Consider the following 12,500-nt stretch of genomic DNA (forward strand, 5'->3'; position numbering starts at 1 on the left):
TGTGTTCACGTGTGTGTGTGTGCGCACGTGTGTTCACGTGTGTGTGTGCGTGTGTTCACGTGTGTGTGTGTGCATGTGTTCATGTGTGTGTGTGTGTGTGCGTGTGTTCACGTGTGTGTGTGTGCGTGTGTTCACGTGTGTGTGTGTGTGTGTGTGTGTGTGTGTGTGTTCACGTGTGTGTGTGTGTGTGTGTGTGTGTGTGTGTGTGTGTGTGTGTGTGTGTGTGTGTGTGTGTGTGTGTGTGTTCACGTGTGTGTGTGTGTGTGTGTGTGTGTGTGTGTGTGTGTGTGTGTGTGTGTGTGTGTGTGTTCACGTGTGTGTGTGTTCACGTGTGTGTGTGTGTGTGTGTGTGTGTGTGTGTGTGTGTGTGTGTGTGTTCACGTGTGTGTGTGTGTGTGTGTGTGTGTGTTCACGTGTGTGTGTGTGTGTGTGTTCACGTGTGTGTGTGTGTGTTCACGTGTGTGTGTGTTCACGTCTGTGTGTGTGTGTGTGTGTTCACGTGTGTGTGTGTGTGTGTGTTCACGTGTGTGTGTGTGTGTTCACGTGTGTGTGTGTGTGTGTGTTCACGTGTGTGTGTGTGTGTGTGTGTGTTCACGTGTGTGTGTGTGCGTGTGTGTTCACGTGTGTGTGTGTGCGCGCGTGTGTTCACGTGTGTGTGTGTGTGCGCACGCGTGTGTTCACGTGTGTGTGTGTGTGCGTGTGTTCACGTGTGTGTGTGTGCGTGTGTTCACGTGTGTGTGTGTGTGTGCGTGTGTTCACGTGTGTGTGTGTGTGCGTGTGTTCACGTGTGTGTGTGTGTGTGTGTGTGTGTTCACGTGTGTGTGTGTGTGTGTGTGTGTTCACGTGTGTGTGTGTGTGTGTGTGTGTGTGTGTGTGTGTGTGTGTGTGTGTGTGTTCACGTGTGTGTGTGTGTGTGTGTGTGTGTGTGTGTGTGTGTGTGTGTGTGTGTTCACGTGTGTGTGTTCACGTGTGTGTGTGTGTGTGTGTGTGTGTGTGTGTGTGTGTGTGTGTTCACGTGTGTGTGTGTGTGTGTGTGTGTGTGTGTGTGTTCACGTGTGTGTGTGTGTGTGTGTGTGTGTGTGTGTGTGTGTGTGTTCACGTGTGTGTGTGTGTGTGTGTGTTCACGTGTGTGTGTGTGTGTGTGTGTTCACGTGTGTGTGTGTGTGTTCACGTGTGTGTGTGTTCACGTGTGTGTGTGTGTGTGTGTGTGTGTGTGTGTGTGTGTGTGTGTGTGTGTGTTCACGTGTGTGTGTGTGTGTGTGTTCACGTGTGTGTGTGTGTGTGTTCACGTGTGTGTGTGTGTGCATGTGTTCACGTGTGTGTGTGTGCGTGTGTGTTCACGTGTGTGTGTGTGTGCGCGTGTTCACGTGTGTGTGTGTGCGTGTGTGTTCACGTGTGTGTGTGTGTGTGCGCGTGTGTTCACGTGTGTGTGTGTGCGCACGCGTGTGTTCACGTGTGTGTGTGTGCGCACGCGTGTGTTCACGTGTGTGTGTGTGCGCACGCGTGTGTTCACGTGTGTGTGTGTGTGCGTGTGTTCACGTGTGTGTGTGTGTGTGTGTGTGTGTGTGTGTGTGTGTGTGTGTGTGTGTGTGTGTGTGTGTGCGTGTGTTCACGTGTGTGTGTGTGCGTGTGTTCACGTGTGTGTGTGTGTGTGTGTGTGTGTGTGTGTGTGTGTGTGTGTGTGTGTTCACGTGTGTGTGTGTGTGTGTGTGTGTGTGTGTGTTCACGTGTGTGTGTTCACGTGTGTGTGTGTGTGTGTTCACGTGTGTGTGTTCACGTGTGTGTGTGTGTGTGTGTGTGTGTGTGTGTGTGTGTGTGTGTGTGTTCACGTGTGTGTGTGTGTTCACGTGTGTGTGTGTGTGTGTGTGTGTGTGTGTGTGTGTGTGTGTGTGTGTTCACGTGTGTGTTCACGTGCGTGTGTATGTGTGTGTTCACGTGTGTGTGTTCGTGTGTGTGTGTGTGTGTGTGTGTGTGTTCACATGTGTGTGTGTTCACGTGTGTGTGTGTGTGTGTGTGTGTGTGTGTGTGTGTGTGTGTGTGTGTGTGTGTGTGTGTGTGTGTGTGTGTGTGTGTGTGTGTGTGTGTGTGTTCACGTGTGTGTGTGTGTTCACGTGTGTGTGTGTGTGTGTGTGTGTGTGTTTGCGTGTGTGTGTTTGCGTGTGTGTGTTTGTGTGTTCGTGTTTGTGTGTTCGTGTTTGTGTGTTCGTGTGTGTTCGTGTTCGTGTGTGTTCGTGTTCGTGTGTGTTCGTGTGTGTTCGTGTTCGTGTGTGTGTGTGTGTGTGTGTGTGTGTGTGTGTGTGTGTGTGTGTGTGTGTGTTCGTGTGTGTGTGTGTGTGTGTGTGTGTGTGTGTGTGTGTGTGTGTGTGTTCATGTGTGTGTGTGTGTGTGTGTGTGTGTGTGTGTGTGTGTGTGTGTGTGTGTGTGTGTGTGTGTGTGTGTGTGTGTGTGTGTGTGTGTGTGTGTGTGTTCACGTGTGTGTGTGTGTGTGTGTGTGTGTGTTCATGTGTGTGTGTGTGTTCACGCGTGTGTGTGTGTGTGTGTGTGTGTGTGTGTGTGTGTGTGTGTGTGTGTGTGTGTGTGTGTGTGTGTGTGTGTGTGTGTGTGTGTTCACGTGTGTGTGTGTTCACATGTGTGTGTTCGTGTGTGTGTGTTCATGTGTGTGTGTGTTCACGTGTGTGTGTTCACGTGTGTGTGTGTGTGTGTGTGTGTGTGTGTGTGTGTGTGTTCATGTGTGTGTGTGTGTGTGTGTGTGTGTGTGTGTGTGTGTGTGTGTGTGTGTGTGTGTGTGTGTGTGTGTGTTCACGTGTGTGTGTGTGTGTGTGTTCACGTGTGTGTGTGTGTGTGTGTGTTCACGTGTGTGTGTGTGTGTGTGTGTGTGTGTGTGTGTGTGTGTGTGTGTGTGTGTGTGTGTACGTGTGTGCTGTAATAGAAAAGAGCCACACATCCAGCACGTAACACACCCAAAACCTACACTAATGAAGTAACACAGTATAGACATGTAACTGTTAAACAACCACCTGATGTTCCTCTACATTTAATGCAATATGTAGTTTGTGAATCATTGTTTTGATGTCTCCATATGTCTCAAGAAATCCAGCTGCCGTTTCAGCAACTTTTGCTGCAAAACGCACCATAAGAATCCAAGACAAAACAATCTGACATCAATCACTCACCAGAGTCTGGAACATGCACGTCATATTGGTCATCGTTTATGATGATAGAAAAATTGTTCCAAAAAACCATGCCGATTGGAGTTGTCTGAGCAATTTTGCTTCCATCTTGGGCAATGAGTGCAACTCGGTCAATGCCTCCATCCTCTGCTTTGATGGCCTTGATAAAGTCGGCAACAGTGTGAGAAACCGGTTGCAGTGTAAATGTGCACATTTCTGGACGAGAAGCTAGCGGAAGTTTCACCACTGGATATCCATAATTATATGAAACTGACACTGCATCTGTAAGGGGTAGGTAATTAATTGATATTCACTGAATCAATATGAATATGGAAGTCGTGATTTGATGACTTCATCATGATTTAAGTGCTGGTAGATTATCGACTGCACACACACACACACACACACACACACACACACACACACACACACACACACACACACACACACACACACACACACACACACACTACATAGAACTAGAAAAAAACTTGATAAGTCAACAACTGTCAGTCTGATATTCTGAGAGAAAGTTCTTCCAGTATTAGTACAGTATGACATACTTACTACTTGCACTTTACCTATCCTAATTAGTCCATCAGACAGTGGTGATAAGTGCATTAAATCCTTCATAAACTTGATGATTATCACAGGACAACATCAAAAACATCGACTTTGAAAATAAAATTGAAGTAATACCATTTAATTAAATTAAGTCATAACAACTGCTCAAAATGATTTGAAAGCAGTATCATAACCTGTGCAGTTATTAGGAGCTGTCCAGTACGTTTTCTATTAGTTATTAAATCCATAGAGCCCACATGCGGTCATGCGTCAGAGGCGGTGCCTAAAACTGTCTAAATACCCCGGATCTCCAATTAACATGTACGTACTGTACTGTACCGTCAAATTTAGACATAGAAACGAAGAGCAACTATTACTATTATTGGAGCGCCCTATTATTCTCTGTTTTAATATATTAGTGAAAATGCAATGACTGCCAGCTAGAAAGGTTGACAAGTGTAAAGCGAAACTGTCAGTGATTACGATCATAATTACCTGACGCTGCCGCAGTTGTTGAAAGGAACGACAACTGCTGAAAGCTGGATCTCTACGAAAGCGGAACCATATTGATACCAGATCCGGTCACCTTGTCACGTGACATGTGACATACGAAGACGCGACTTACCGTTCTCAACGAGTGCCATAGCTTAGTGCCAGTAGATGGCGAAAACTGTCTCAAACGAGCTGCAAACAATCTGCCCAACCGCCAAGCAGCCATGGCTTCGTAGAACTCACGTGGCAATGCGCACGCGTGTGCAAATTCCTATTTTGTCGACTGTCTCGCGTAGCCAGAAGTATTCCGCGGCGGGTCTGGAGTGGCTAGATAGCGTGCGCTGCATGTGAATGTCGGTGGGTGTCCGGCAGAAGAAAATTTTAGATGTGTACGTAGTTCTAGCTAGAAGTAACATGATTCTTGTAACTGAATGTGGTAAGTCCAGAGCCATATGGCTCTGTGGTAAGTCTTGCCCTCGCCCTGTCGTTGTCGGGTGTACGTGCTAAAACACGTGGAGCGCGCGACGTCTAGGCTAGGGGAATCAACAACGTCAGCTAGCGTGCGCAAGGGTCGGGTATAAATCTAGAAAATCCCCCTTGCTACAGGTGGCTCAGGGTGAGACTGTTTTGGATATGAAAGCAATAGTAAATTTAGAATGAGCTGAACCGCCGTTACAGTAAACGTAGTGTACGCATAACGTGTCAACGTTGTAGTCTAGTAGGCATGCGCCCCGATTCTCTGGACATGCGCAAATGATGCAACCTGACGTAACGTAAAACTGCGCGTGCGTTCTTTCTCTTCATTTCTAGACCACGGTGAGTAGCACGATCGTCGTTTTCTAGCTCAATCCTTCGTTTCGCAGCTTAGCTAGCCCGTCGATTCGTACCCAATGTGCTATATCTCTACAATGTTGTCGCGAAATGTCGCATCTCAGCTAATTTCGTTTCTTCGTTTCCCTGCAGCTTTGTGTTGTGCGCACACTCCGCTACGGTTAGCCGATTCGCGTTGCAATGGGCAAGGAAAAGCTTCACATCAACATCGTCGTCATCGGGCACGTCGACTCCGGCAAATCGACCTCGACCGGTCACTTGATCTACAAATGCGGCGGCATCGACAAGAGAACCATTGAGAAGTTCGAGAAGGAAGCCCAAGAGGTAAGAAAAGACGTGACCCGACACGCTACGCGTCCGTAACTGGGATCTCATAACCGCTTGTACGAATGTTGTCTAGATGGGTAAAGGGTCGTTCAAGTACGCTTGGGTTTTGGATAAGCTGAAAGCGGAACGCGAGCGAGGGATCACTATCGACATCGCTCTGTGGAAGTTCGAGACGACCAAGTACTATGTTACGGTCATCGACGCGCCCGGACATCGCGATTTCATCAAGAACATGATCACAGGGACGTCGCAGGTGCGTGCAGTACACTCCTTTGTTCGGCCACGTGTTGTTGCGTAAGCGGAAATGACGTCATGTGTAGGCTGACTGCGCAGTGCTGGTGGTCGCCTCGTCGAAGGGAGAGTTCGAGGCGGGTATCTCCAAGAACGGGCAGACGAGAGAGCACGCGCTTCTCGCGTACACCTTGGGTGTGAAGCAGTTGATTGTTGCGGTGAACAAGATGGACAACACGGAGCCGCCGTACAGTGAGGTAAAGGATGAGTTTGTGAGTTGTGATATACTACATGTTGTACTTTATTGGGTCTACACGTGGTCTACATGTGGAAATAAGTAAGTTAGCCTGGAAAGTCTCTTCTCTGACGATTATGCTGATAGTTGAATGCCTTGGATGATAGCTGTGAGTGTACTGTAGGGTTAGGCTAGTGATGCCACAGTGTATCTTGTGCTTATGGTTGGTGTCTGTGTACATAGAATGGAGAAGTGTGTGTGTGTGTGTGTGTGTGTTTGTTTGTTTGTTTGTGTGTTGACCTTCATCATTGTTCTTGTCAGCTTGTTTGTATTGATTGACGTTAGTGTACTTTGTTTCATAGCCTCGATTCGAGGAGATCAAGAAAGAGGTGTCTGCATACATCAAGAAGATAGGTTATAATCCAAAAGCTGTTGCCTTTGTTCCCGTCAGTGGATGGCACGGTGACAACATGCTTGAAGTAAGTGAGAAAATGGGATGGTTCAAAGGATTTAGTATTGAGCGAAAAGAAGGCAACGCTAGTGGGAAGACTCTTTTCGATGCACTTGATTCCATTCTTCCCCCTAAGCGCCCAACGGACAAGCCTCTGCGTTTGCCTCTCCAAGATGTGTACAAGATCGGAGGAATTGGGACTGTTCCTGTTGGCCGTGTCGAGACGGGGGTAATGAAACCAGGAATGGTTGTAACCATCGCTCCAGTGGGAATCACCACTGAAGTCAAGTCGGTGGAAATGCACCACGAGTCATTGCCAGAAGCTCTACCTGGTGATAACGTCGGGTTCAATGTCAAGAATGTGTCAGTCAAGGAACTAAAGCGAGGATTCGTGACGGGTGATTCAAAGAATGATCCACCTAAGAAAGCTGATGTCTTCAACGCTCAGGTATGGCATTGTGTCGTAAATGGGTGCTGTGTTTGTATTAAGATAACTGGTGTGTGTGTGTGTGTGCATGTGTGCTGTAGATCAGTTGGTTAGAATAGAGTGTGTTCATCCGGGACCTTGCAGGGTTGCCAGTTCAACTTAGTGATGGCATAATTTCAATGGGCAAGAATCTCACAATTGCCTCTCTCGACTCAGCAGTATAAAGAGTACCTGGTCTTTGACTGGGGACCTAAGTAAGCGGCCATCAAGTGTGACATGACATCAGCCACTGGGGTCCTGGTGAAACTTCAGGTGCTCACACCACAGGTAAAAAGCTTGACAAGCCGATGCTCTTGTGAGTACCTGCCCCGGCTCCAGGAGATAGCTAGAGCAGGCTCAGAGTTCCCTGAGTAGCGCACAGGAGCGGGTGTAACCAGTATGTCTGACAGCTCCTAACGTTTAATTTTAGTGTTTATGTGCGTGCGTGAAGCAAACTTGCATGCAGTATAATCTGTAAATGATTTTATGCTAGTTGGGTTGTTATATTTTCTATGCTATAGGTTATTATATTGAACCATCCTGGAGAGATCCACAACGGCTATGCACCAGTACTGGATTGCCACACTGCTCACATTGCATGCAAATTCAGCGAGATCAAGGAGAAGGTGGACCGTCGATCGGGCAAAAAGCTGGAAGACAACCCCAAGTGTGTCAAATCAGGAGATGCTGCAATGGTGGATCTTGTTCCATCAAAGCCCATGGTTGTTGAAGCCTTCTCAGAATATGCTCCACTTGGTCGCTTTGCTGTCCGTGACATGAAGCAGACAGTGGCTGTTGGAGTTGTCAAGTCAGTAACCAAAGCCGAGACGACTGGCAAGACGACCAAGTCTGCTCAGAAGGTGATGGGCAAGAAGAAATGATCCTCACAAACTCTAGGCCCATAAGTGTCCACTGATGTGTGGTTGTATGATCTCTAGTTTTTAATTTACGGCTGCTAGTGGATGGTGGTGACTCTCTAGGCAATCAGTTTAGATACAGTATGTTTGGTGGGGCCCAGAGTCTAATAAACATGTCCATCACATGGTTGTGTTAAGAAGCTCGTGTCCTCGCTTGTTGTAATTGGTTACTAAAATTTAATTTAGCTTGCAGTGTGGCATAATCGACTCTCTTGACCTGCCAGATACGTGATCAGATGTCGAGTGGGTCAAGATCGTGTTTATATTGTGTCCTAGGAGTATGTGATCAGTTTTGGTTGGTTTGTATTGCATGATGATAGCAAACACAAGTCGTGTGCATTTTTGCAAGATTTGAGAACTCTCTTAGCTTATATAGAGACTCGGAGCAATCAATTTTGAAGCAAAGTATTTCACACTTGCTTACTTCACCTTCGTCCATTGATAAACGAGAGTATTCTTCTAACTGTCCTCAGTGTATGTAGACACTGACAATATTAGTGAGTGATGAAGTTGACAGACATTACAAACTGCTATTGTATTGACATGGTTTTTCTGCATACTCCACAATAGTACTGCACGCATGCCCAGTCCATTACAGTACAGTACTTAAAGCACACGTAGAGGGTTTACAATCATGGTGTAGTGCTGAGATTACAATTTCACTTTTAGTTTCAAATTTTGAATATCAAAATTGTATAGTTTTAATTAATAATACAGACCAATACAACATGATAACCTATTATGTCATACATATATTCATCTAATTTTGTTATTCATTGATATGTAACTTTATATTTACATGTTGGTATACATCATACGACCATCCAGCATCAACTAGTAGTTCTCGTAGCGGTGAGCAACCCAGGCAAGATATGTATTCCAAATGAGTGCAACAAGACTTACAAATCCAACTCTTCCAACAAACATCAGTAAGGCACAATGACAAGTAACAAATGTTTCAATGCATGATCAATACCTGTGCCGCAACGGAACCACAGAGAATGTCAAAGCTTGTGCTGCAGGCCAAAGCTGCATGGAACATGCAATACCAACTACCTACTACTACATACGCAATGAGACAGTGGACTGAACATACCATGTAGTTAGCTGCAAGTGCTTGATAGTAATTCTATTGATCCCAACAGATTCCATCAAATGAGAACCGACTGTTAGGATATTGCAGTAAACCTGTTTTAGCTTGTTCCAAATCTCTTGTCGAGTCTTTCGTTCGACACCAGCCAGGAGAACAAAAAACGAAGCAAGAAACAGAGGAGCAAATATTGCCTAATCAACAGCTGCAATGTCAACATTGCAAGCAAATAGAATGCAAACGTTTAAGCTGTTTGACCTGATCCAATGCAATTCGCTTTACAACTCCTATACACAACATGCAACACAAACTCAAAATTGATATTAATTAAAGAAATCACAAGTAAAGTCGTACGAGGCAAAGTAGGCGTCCCTGGAACGAGTTTGTCCAGCCGAATATACCAGAATCGCAACACAGGACCCTTAATTCAATAAACAATAATACTATTACATGTTGTCAGTTTGTGAACATGGTGTCTGTCTAATTGGCACAGACACCTTGTGACTTATATGGCTACTAATCTTGTGCTATCATCTATATCACTGCACCTGTATTTACTATCTCAGTCATATCTTCAGTTTCCTTTGCTATACAAACGAACACAATGTTCATAAAATACCTGATTCATTTTGATTCATACTGCCTTTTGAGCAAACATTATGTTAATCAAGTGGAGTGTATACATACATAGTACTGAATGCTGTTTACTCGTATGCAAACAGATTCTCCTTAATTGCCAGCCTGACAAATTGAATATTTGAAATAAAACTATGTGTCAAACACATTAAACTAGAACCAAACATTTCATTACTTCGTTAAGGTTATTAGCTACAACCCTGATAAGTGTACACTCGAACCTCACTAATCTGGACCTTCAAGATCCAGACATCTCCTTAGACTAGGCACCTTTACCGGAATGTACGAGGCCTTGAGGCTCCAAGGGTAGGCACTTGGGAGAAGAAAGTCCAGTCCCTGTGTACCCATAAACATTCTGTAGCTGTCTTCACGTGTTAGTACGCAGGAGTAGGTATGCCTTCGAAGAAAAGGAATCGCACCTGCATGAGCCTCAAAAAACAAAGCTCAAAATCATCAAAGACATACGCAAAGGTCAGTCACAGAAATACGCCTCAGAGATCTTTCATATTCCTATAAGTCTACAGAAGCAGTTACACTAAACTAAACTAAAGTTGTGTGGTTTTTACATCTACTAAATCCTTGTTCAATATTTGTTGCTGTGGCAGCTGTTTTGCTCTTCCATGAAAAATACAAATTGTACAATTCAAGTTTCTACTGTTCCAATTTCGGTAACATATCAGAGTATGTAACTGTAGTACACAGTACATATACATTACAGTCACTGCATTTCAACCATGGATGTACATTGCATGCAAACCTTGCTTATATGTGCTGTGATATATACCGCATTCAGCTCCGTGGTAACCTGCGGTTTCCTTGTCACCATATATATGCTCAATGCATGTACACCACAGTTTACATGCATGCGATACCGTATTTAAGCTTGTGTCCACGTGCTTACATTCATTTCCATGAGCTTATACGTGGACACTCACAAATCGCGTCTAAGCCACATGTAAGCCACGGTGTTTACATAATACATGCAACCTCTTTTCGCAGTGTAGCACAAGTGTGTACTGTACGTGATGCATACTGTATGCAGAACTAAAGTACTAGATCTTAACATTAAAATAGTCTGGGATTCCAAGGATAATGCACGTTACCTCTTTCTATCTTCTGTACATTTCTGAGATCTCGGCAGCAGCTGGTCCATACTACCGGGATTAGGAGAATTCGAGAGTACAAAAAACATAGTCTGGCAGAAACTCTCTCTACTCATGCTGCTTAAGTGTGTTTTCAAACAACCAAGCACACTGTCTCTATATTTGCAAGAGCAAGCAGACATAAGTATGCATCTAAATGTATGGCATATTGCAAGAAAGATGAAGAGGGTTCTACTTGGCATTTGTAAATATTCAAAGCAAGCCCTGCACTGTTTTACCGCATGCTGACTAGGCACCGGGATTTACCGTCTCAAAAAGTCAGCTCGCAATCTGATAATCAGTAACAGGCCCAGCAAAAGGAAAAATTTGGTGGCCTGGCAAACATTCCACTAGAATTTCTCCCATTTTAACTTCAAAATCTGCTTAGTTACAAATTTCCCAATTTATTTGAATAAGCCAAAACTTGCAGTCTATGCCCATTAGCTAACATTTACAAAGTGATTGCAGCACTTGTTGAGATCAATGCTGTCGGTATTGTCTTTATGCACATGCAAGCTAGGTCATAATATTATTCAGTCGATCTTTCTTGCTTCATTGTCGAATAAACCATTGGTACTGTATGCCTTTTTCTCTTCAGGACAGAAAATGCTCTTTTGTTTGTTGCATTTGTTTCTTGTATATACAGAAGAAGTCCTAGTACTGTCTTGACTTGACAGCTGTCTACAGCCTTCTAAAAGTTGAGAACAAAAGACTTGACATCGGAAAGTGTAAAATGCTTCTTTATGCAGTCACAAAATGAGTTGGAAGAATCTCAAGTTGGTTTGCTAAATAAAGATCTTGATCAAACTTATCTGTTTTCATAAGCATCTATCACCATATGTAAATCTGACTTAAATTCATTTCCAGGGTTAGCATCCAACAACAAATTTTGAAGAACAGTAAACTTTGTAGCCTGGTTGATCAAATCTGTCTTTAATTACCGAAATAACTTGGTCAAATCCAGCAAAATAAAATAAATTAAAAATATTAAAGTATAGCAACGTTCTCTACTGCTGACATGATGAGGTTTCAGGATTCTTGAAAGCAGAAGTGGCAGTATTACTTTCTTCCACTTAAGACGGTTAACCACAAAGTGCTGTCTGTGTAGTAGGAGTCCCTCAGCTTCTTTAAAAGTTGTCACACACATAGACCACGACACTACACAGCAAGTCTTTTTATCCCAGTGCGGACACTTACATTTTTGGAACCAGGCTGGGCGAAAACAACTAAAGCTGGCATCTTTCTTCCCTACACTCGGGAAACATGATATCTGTTTGCTAGTGGGTCTCTGTCCAACCTCCAAACATCTCAAAGAGCTCTGGAACAACTTCAAAAAAGACTATGAAATACTTGAAGGCAAGTCATGCTCGCAATAACAGACCCAGATATTTCCCATCCTTGATTGTAGAACAAGTTTAAATGTCATCTTCACGATCTTATATCTATAGCTTGAGTTGATACTATTCTCAATGAGAACTTTTTAGTGACGTCACCCTGTCAATTGGTGGTCTGGGAAATGCTAGACCTGCTAGACTGGCTCCGCTGGCCTGAGCAAGATGTATGTTACCTGTTGTTATACCATGTTTGTCTGTCTGTCAGACTGCATTTCTCTACACAATTACTCTTAAGTAACCACTAAAACTAAAGATATAATATATTTCAACCTAGCTTATCTGTCTATTTGTGTTTCTAAGTGTCTGTGCACGTGTATTTGTGTCTGTACATATGTGTGCCTGTCTACTTGCATGGCAGTCAGTGGTCAACTGTAACAAGGAAGAATAAAGTAGTCTAGCTGCATGTTCATACCGTAAAGAACAATCCAATCGTCCCCATTTTTATGGACCTTCCAAACTTGTGGTTTTTGATTCCTTTTCTTTCGATACACTGTTGGGCAATGATATCGCCAACCATTGTAATAACACCTAGTATATAGACGGCCAATTTGGTT

At 44.2% G+C, this 12,500-nt stretch overlaps 3 protein-coding genes across 3 annotated transcripts in view; 1 reads left to right on the top strand and 2 right to left on the bottom strand.

Moving 5' to 3' along the window:
* Positions 1 to 2,931: 2,931 nt before the first annotated feature.
* On the bottom strand, positions 2,932 to 4,488 carry LOC134195887 (calcium uniporter protein, mitochondrial-like). Its single transcript, XM_062664976.1, has 4 exons — positions 4,360 to 4,488; positions 4,230 to 4,281; positions 3,174 to 3,452; positions 2,932 to 3,118 (listed from the first exon to the last, which is right to left on the bottom strand). Exons 1-4 carry the CDS (start codon positions 4,450 to 4,452, stop codon positions 3,006 to 3,008), a joined length of 537 nt encoding a protein of 178 aa, XP_062520960.1. The 5' UTR covers positions 4,453 to 4,488; the 3' UTR covers positions 2,932 to 3,005.
* A 527-nt stretch (positions 4,489 to 5,015) lies between these two features.
* LOC134195915 (elongation factor 1-alpha) lies at positions 5,016 to 7,824 on the top strand. The gene is made up of 6 exons (XM_062665009.1): positions 5,016 to 5,042; positions 5,190 to 5,381; positions 5,458 to 5,637; positions 5,705 to 5,872; positions 6,213 to 6,749; positions 7,289 to 7,824. Exons 2-6 carry the CDS (start codon positions 5,238 to 5,240, stop codon positions 7,646 to 7,648), a joined length of 1,389 nt encoding a protein of 462 aa, XP_062520993.1. The 5' UTR covers positions 5,016 to 5,042; positions 5,190 to 5,237; the 3' UTR covers positions 7,649 to 7,824.
* Positions 7,825 to 8,335: 511 nt separating this feature from the next.
* Positions 8,336 to 12,500, bottom strand: part of LOC134195648 (protein Mpv17-like) — a 4,773-nt gene continuing 608 nt past the window's right edge. Inside the window, exons 2-8 of the mRNA XM_062664709.1 lie at positions 12,359 to 12,474; positions 9,129 to 9,195; positions 9,033 to 9,061; positions 8,873 to 8,968; positions 8,781 to 8,813; positions 8,661 to 8,713; positions 8,336 to 8,597 (exon numbers count right to left, since the gene is read on the bottom strand). Coding sequence (XP_062520693.1) covers positions 8,519 to 8,597; positions 8,661 to 8,713; positions 8,781 to 8,813; positions 8,873 to 8,968; positions 9,033 to 9,061; positions 9,129 to 9,195; positions 12,359 to 12,474 — 473 coding nt within the window. The 3' untranslated portion in view covers positions 8,336 to 8,518. The remainder of the gene's footprint in view (positions 8,598 to 8,660; positions 8,714 to 8,780; positions 8,814 to 8,872; positions 8,969 to 9,032; positions 9,062 to 9,128; positions 9,196 to 12,358; positions 12,475 to 12,500) is intronic.

This window comes from Corticium candelabrum, chromosome 20 (assembly GCF_963422355.1).
Source record: "Corticium candelabrum chromosome 20, ooCorCand1.1, whole genome shotgun sequence".
NCBI classification, from domain to species: Eukaryota; Metazoa; Porifera; class Homoscleromorpha; order Homosclerophorida; family Plakinidae; genus Corticium; species Corticium candelabrum.

Coding starts and splice junctions, on each gene's coding strand:
- LOC134195915 (XM_062665009.1), top strand. CDS start 5,238: ATGGGCAAGGAAAAGCTTCACATCAACATCGTCGTCATCGGGCACGTC. Junction 5,382..5,457: donor TCGAGAAGGAAGCCCAAGAG/GTAAGAAAAGAC, acceptor AATGTTGTCTAG/ATGGGTAAAGGGTCGTTCAA. Junction 6,750..7,288: donor CTGATGTCTTCAACGCTCAG/GTATGGCATTGT, acceptor TCTATGCTATAG/GTTATTATATTGAACCATCC.
- LOC134195887 (XM_062664976.1), bottom strand. CDS start 4,452: ATGGCTGCTTGGCGGTTGGGCAGATTGTTTGCAGCTCGTTTGAGACAG. Junction 4,282..4,359: donor TATGGCACTCGTTGAGAACG/GTAAGTCGCGTC, acceptor CCGCTTTCGTAG/AGATCCAGCTTTCAGCAGTT. Junction 3,119..3,173: donor CGTGCATGTTCCAGACTCTG/GTGAGTGATTGA, acceptor TGCGTTTTGCAG/CAAAAGTTGCTGAAACGGCA.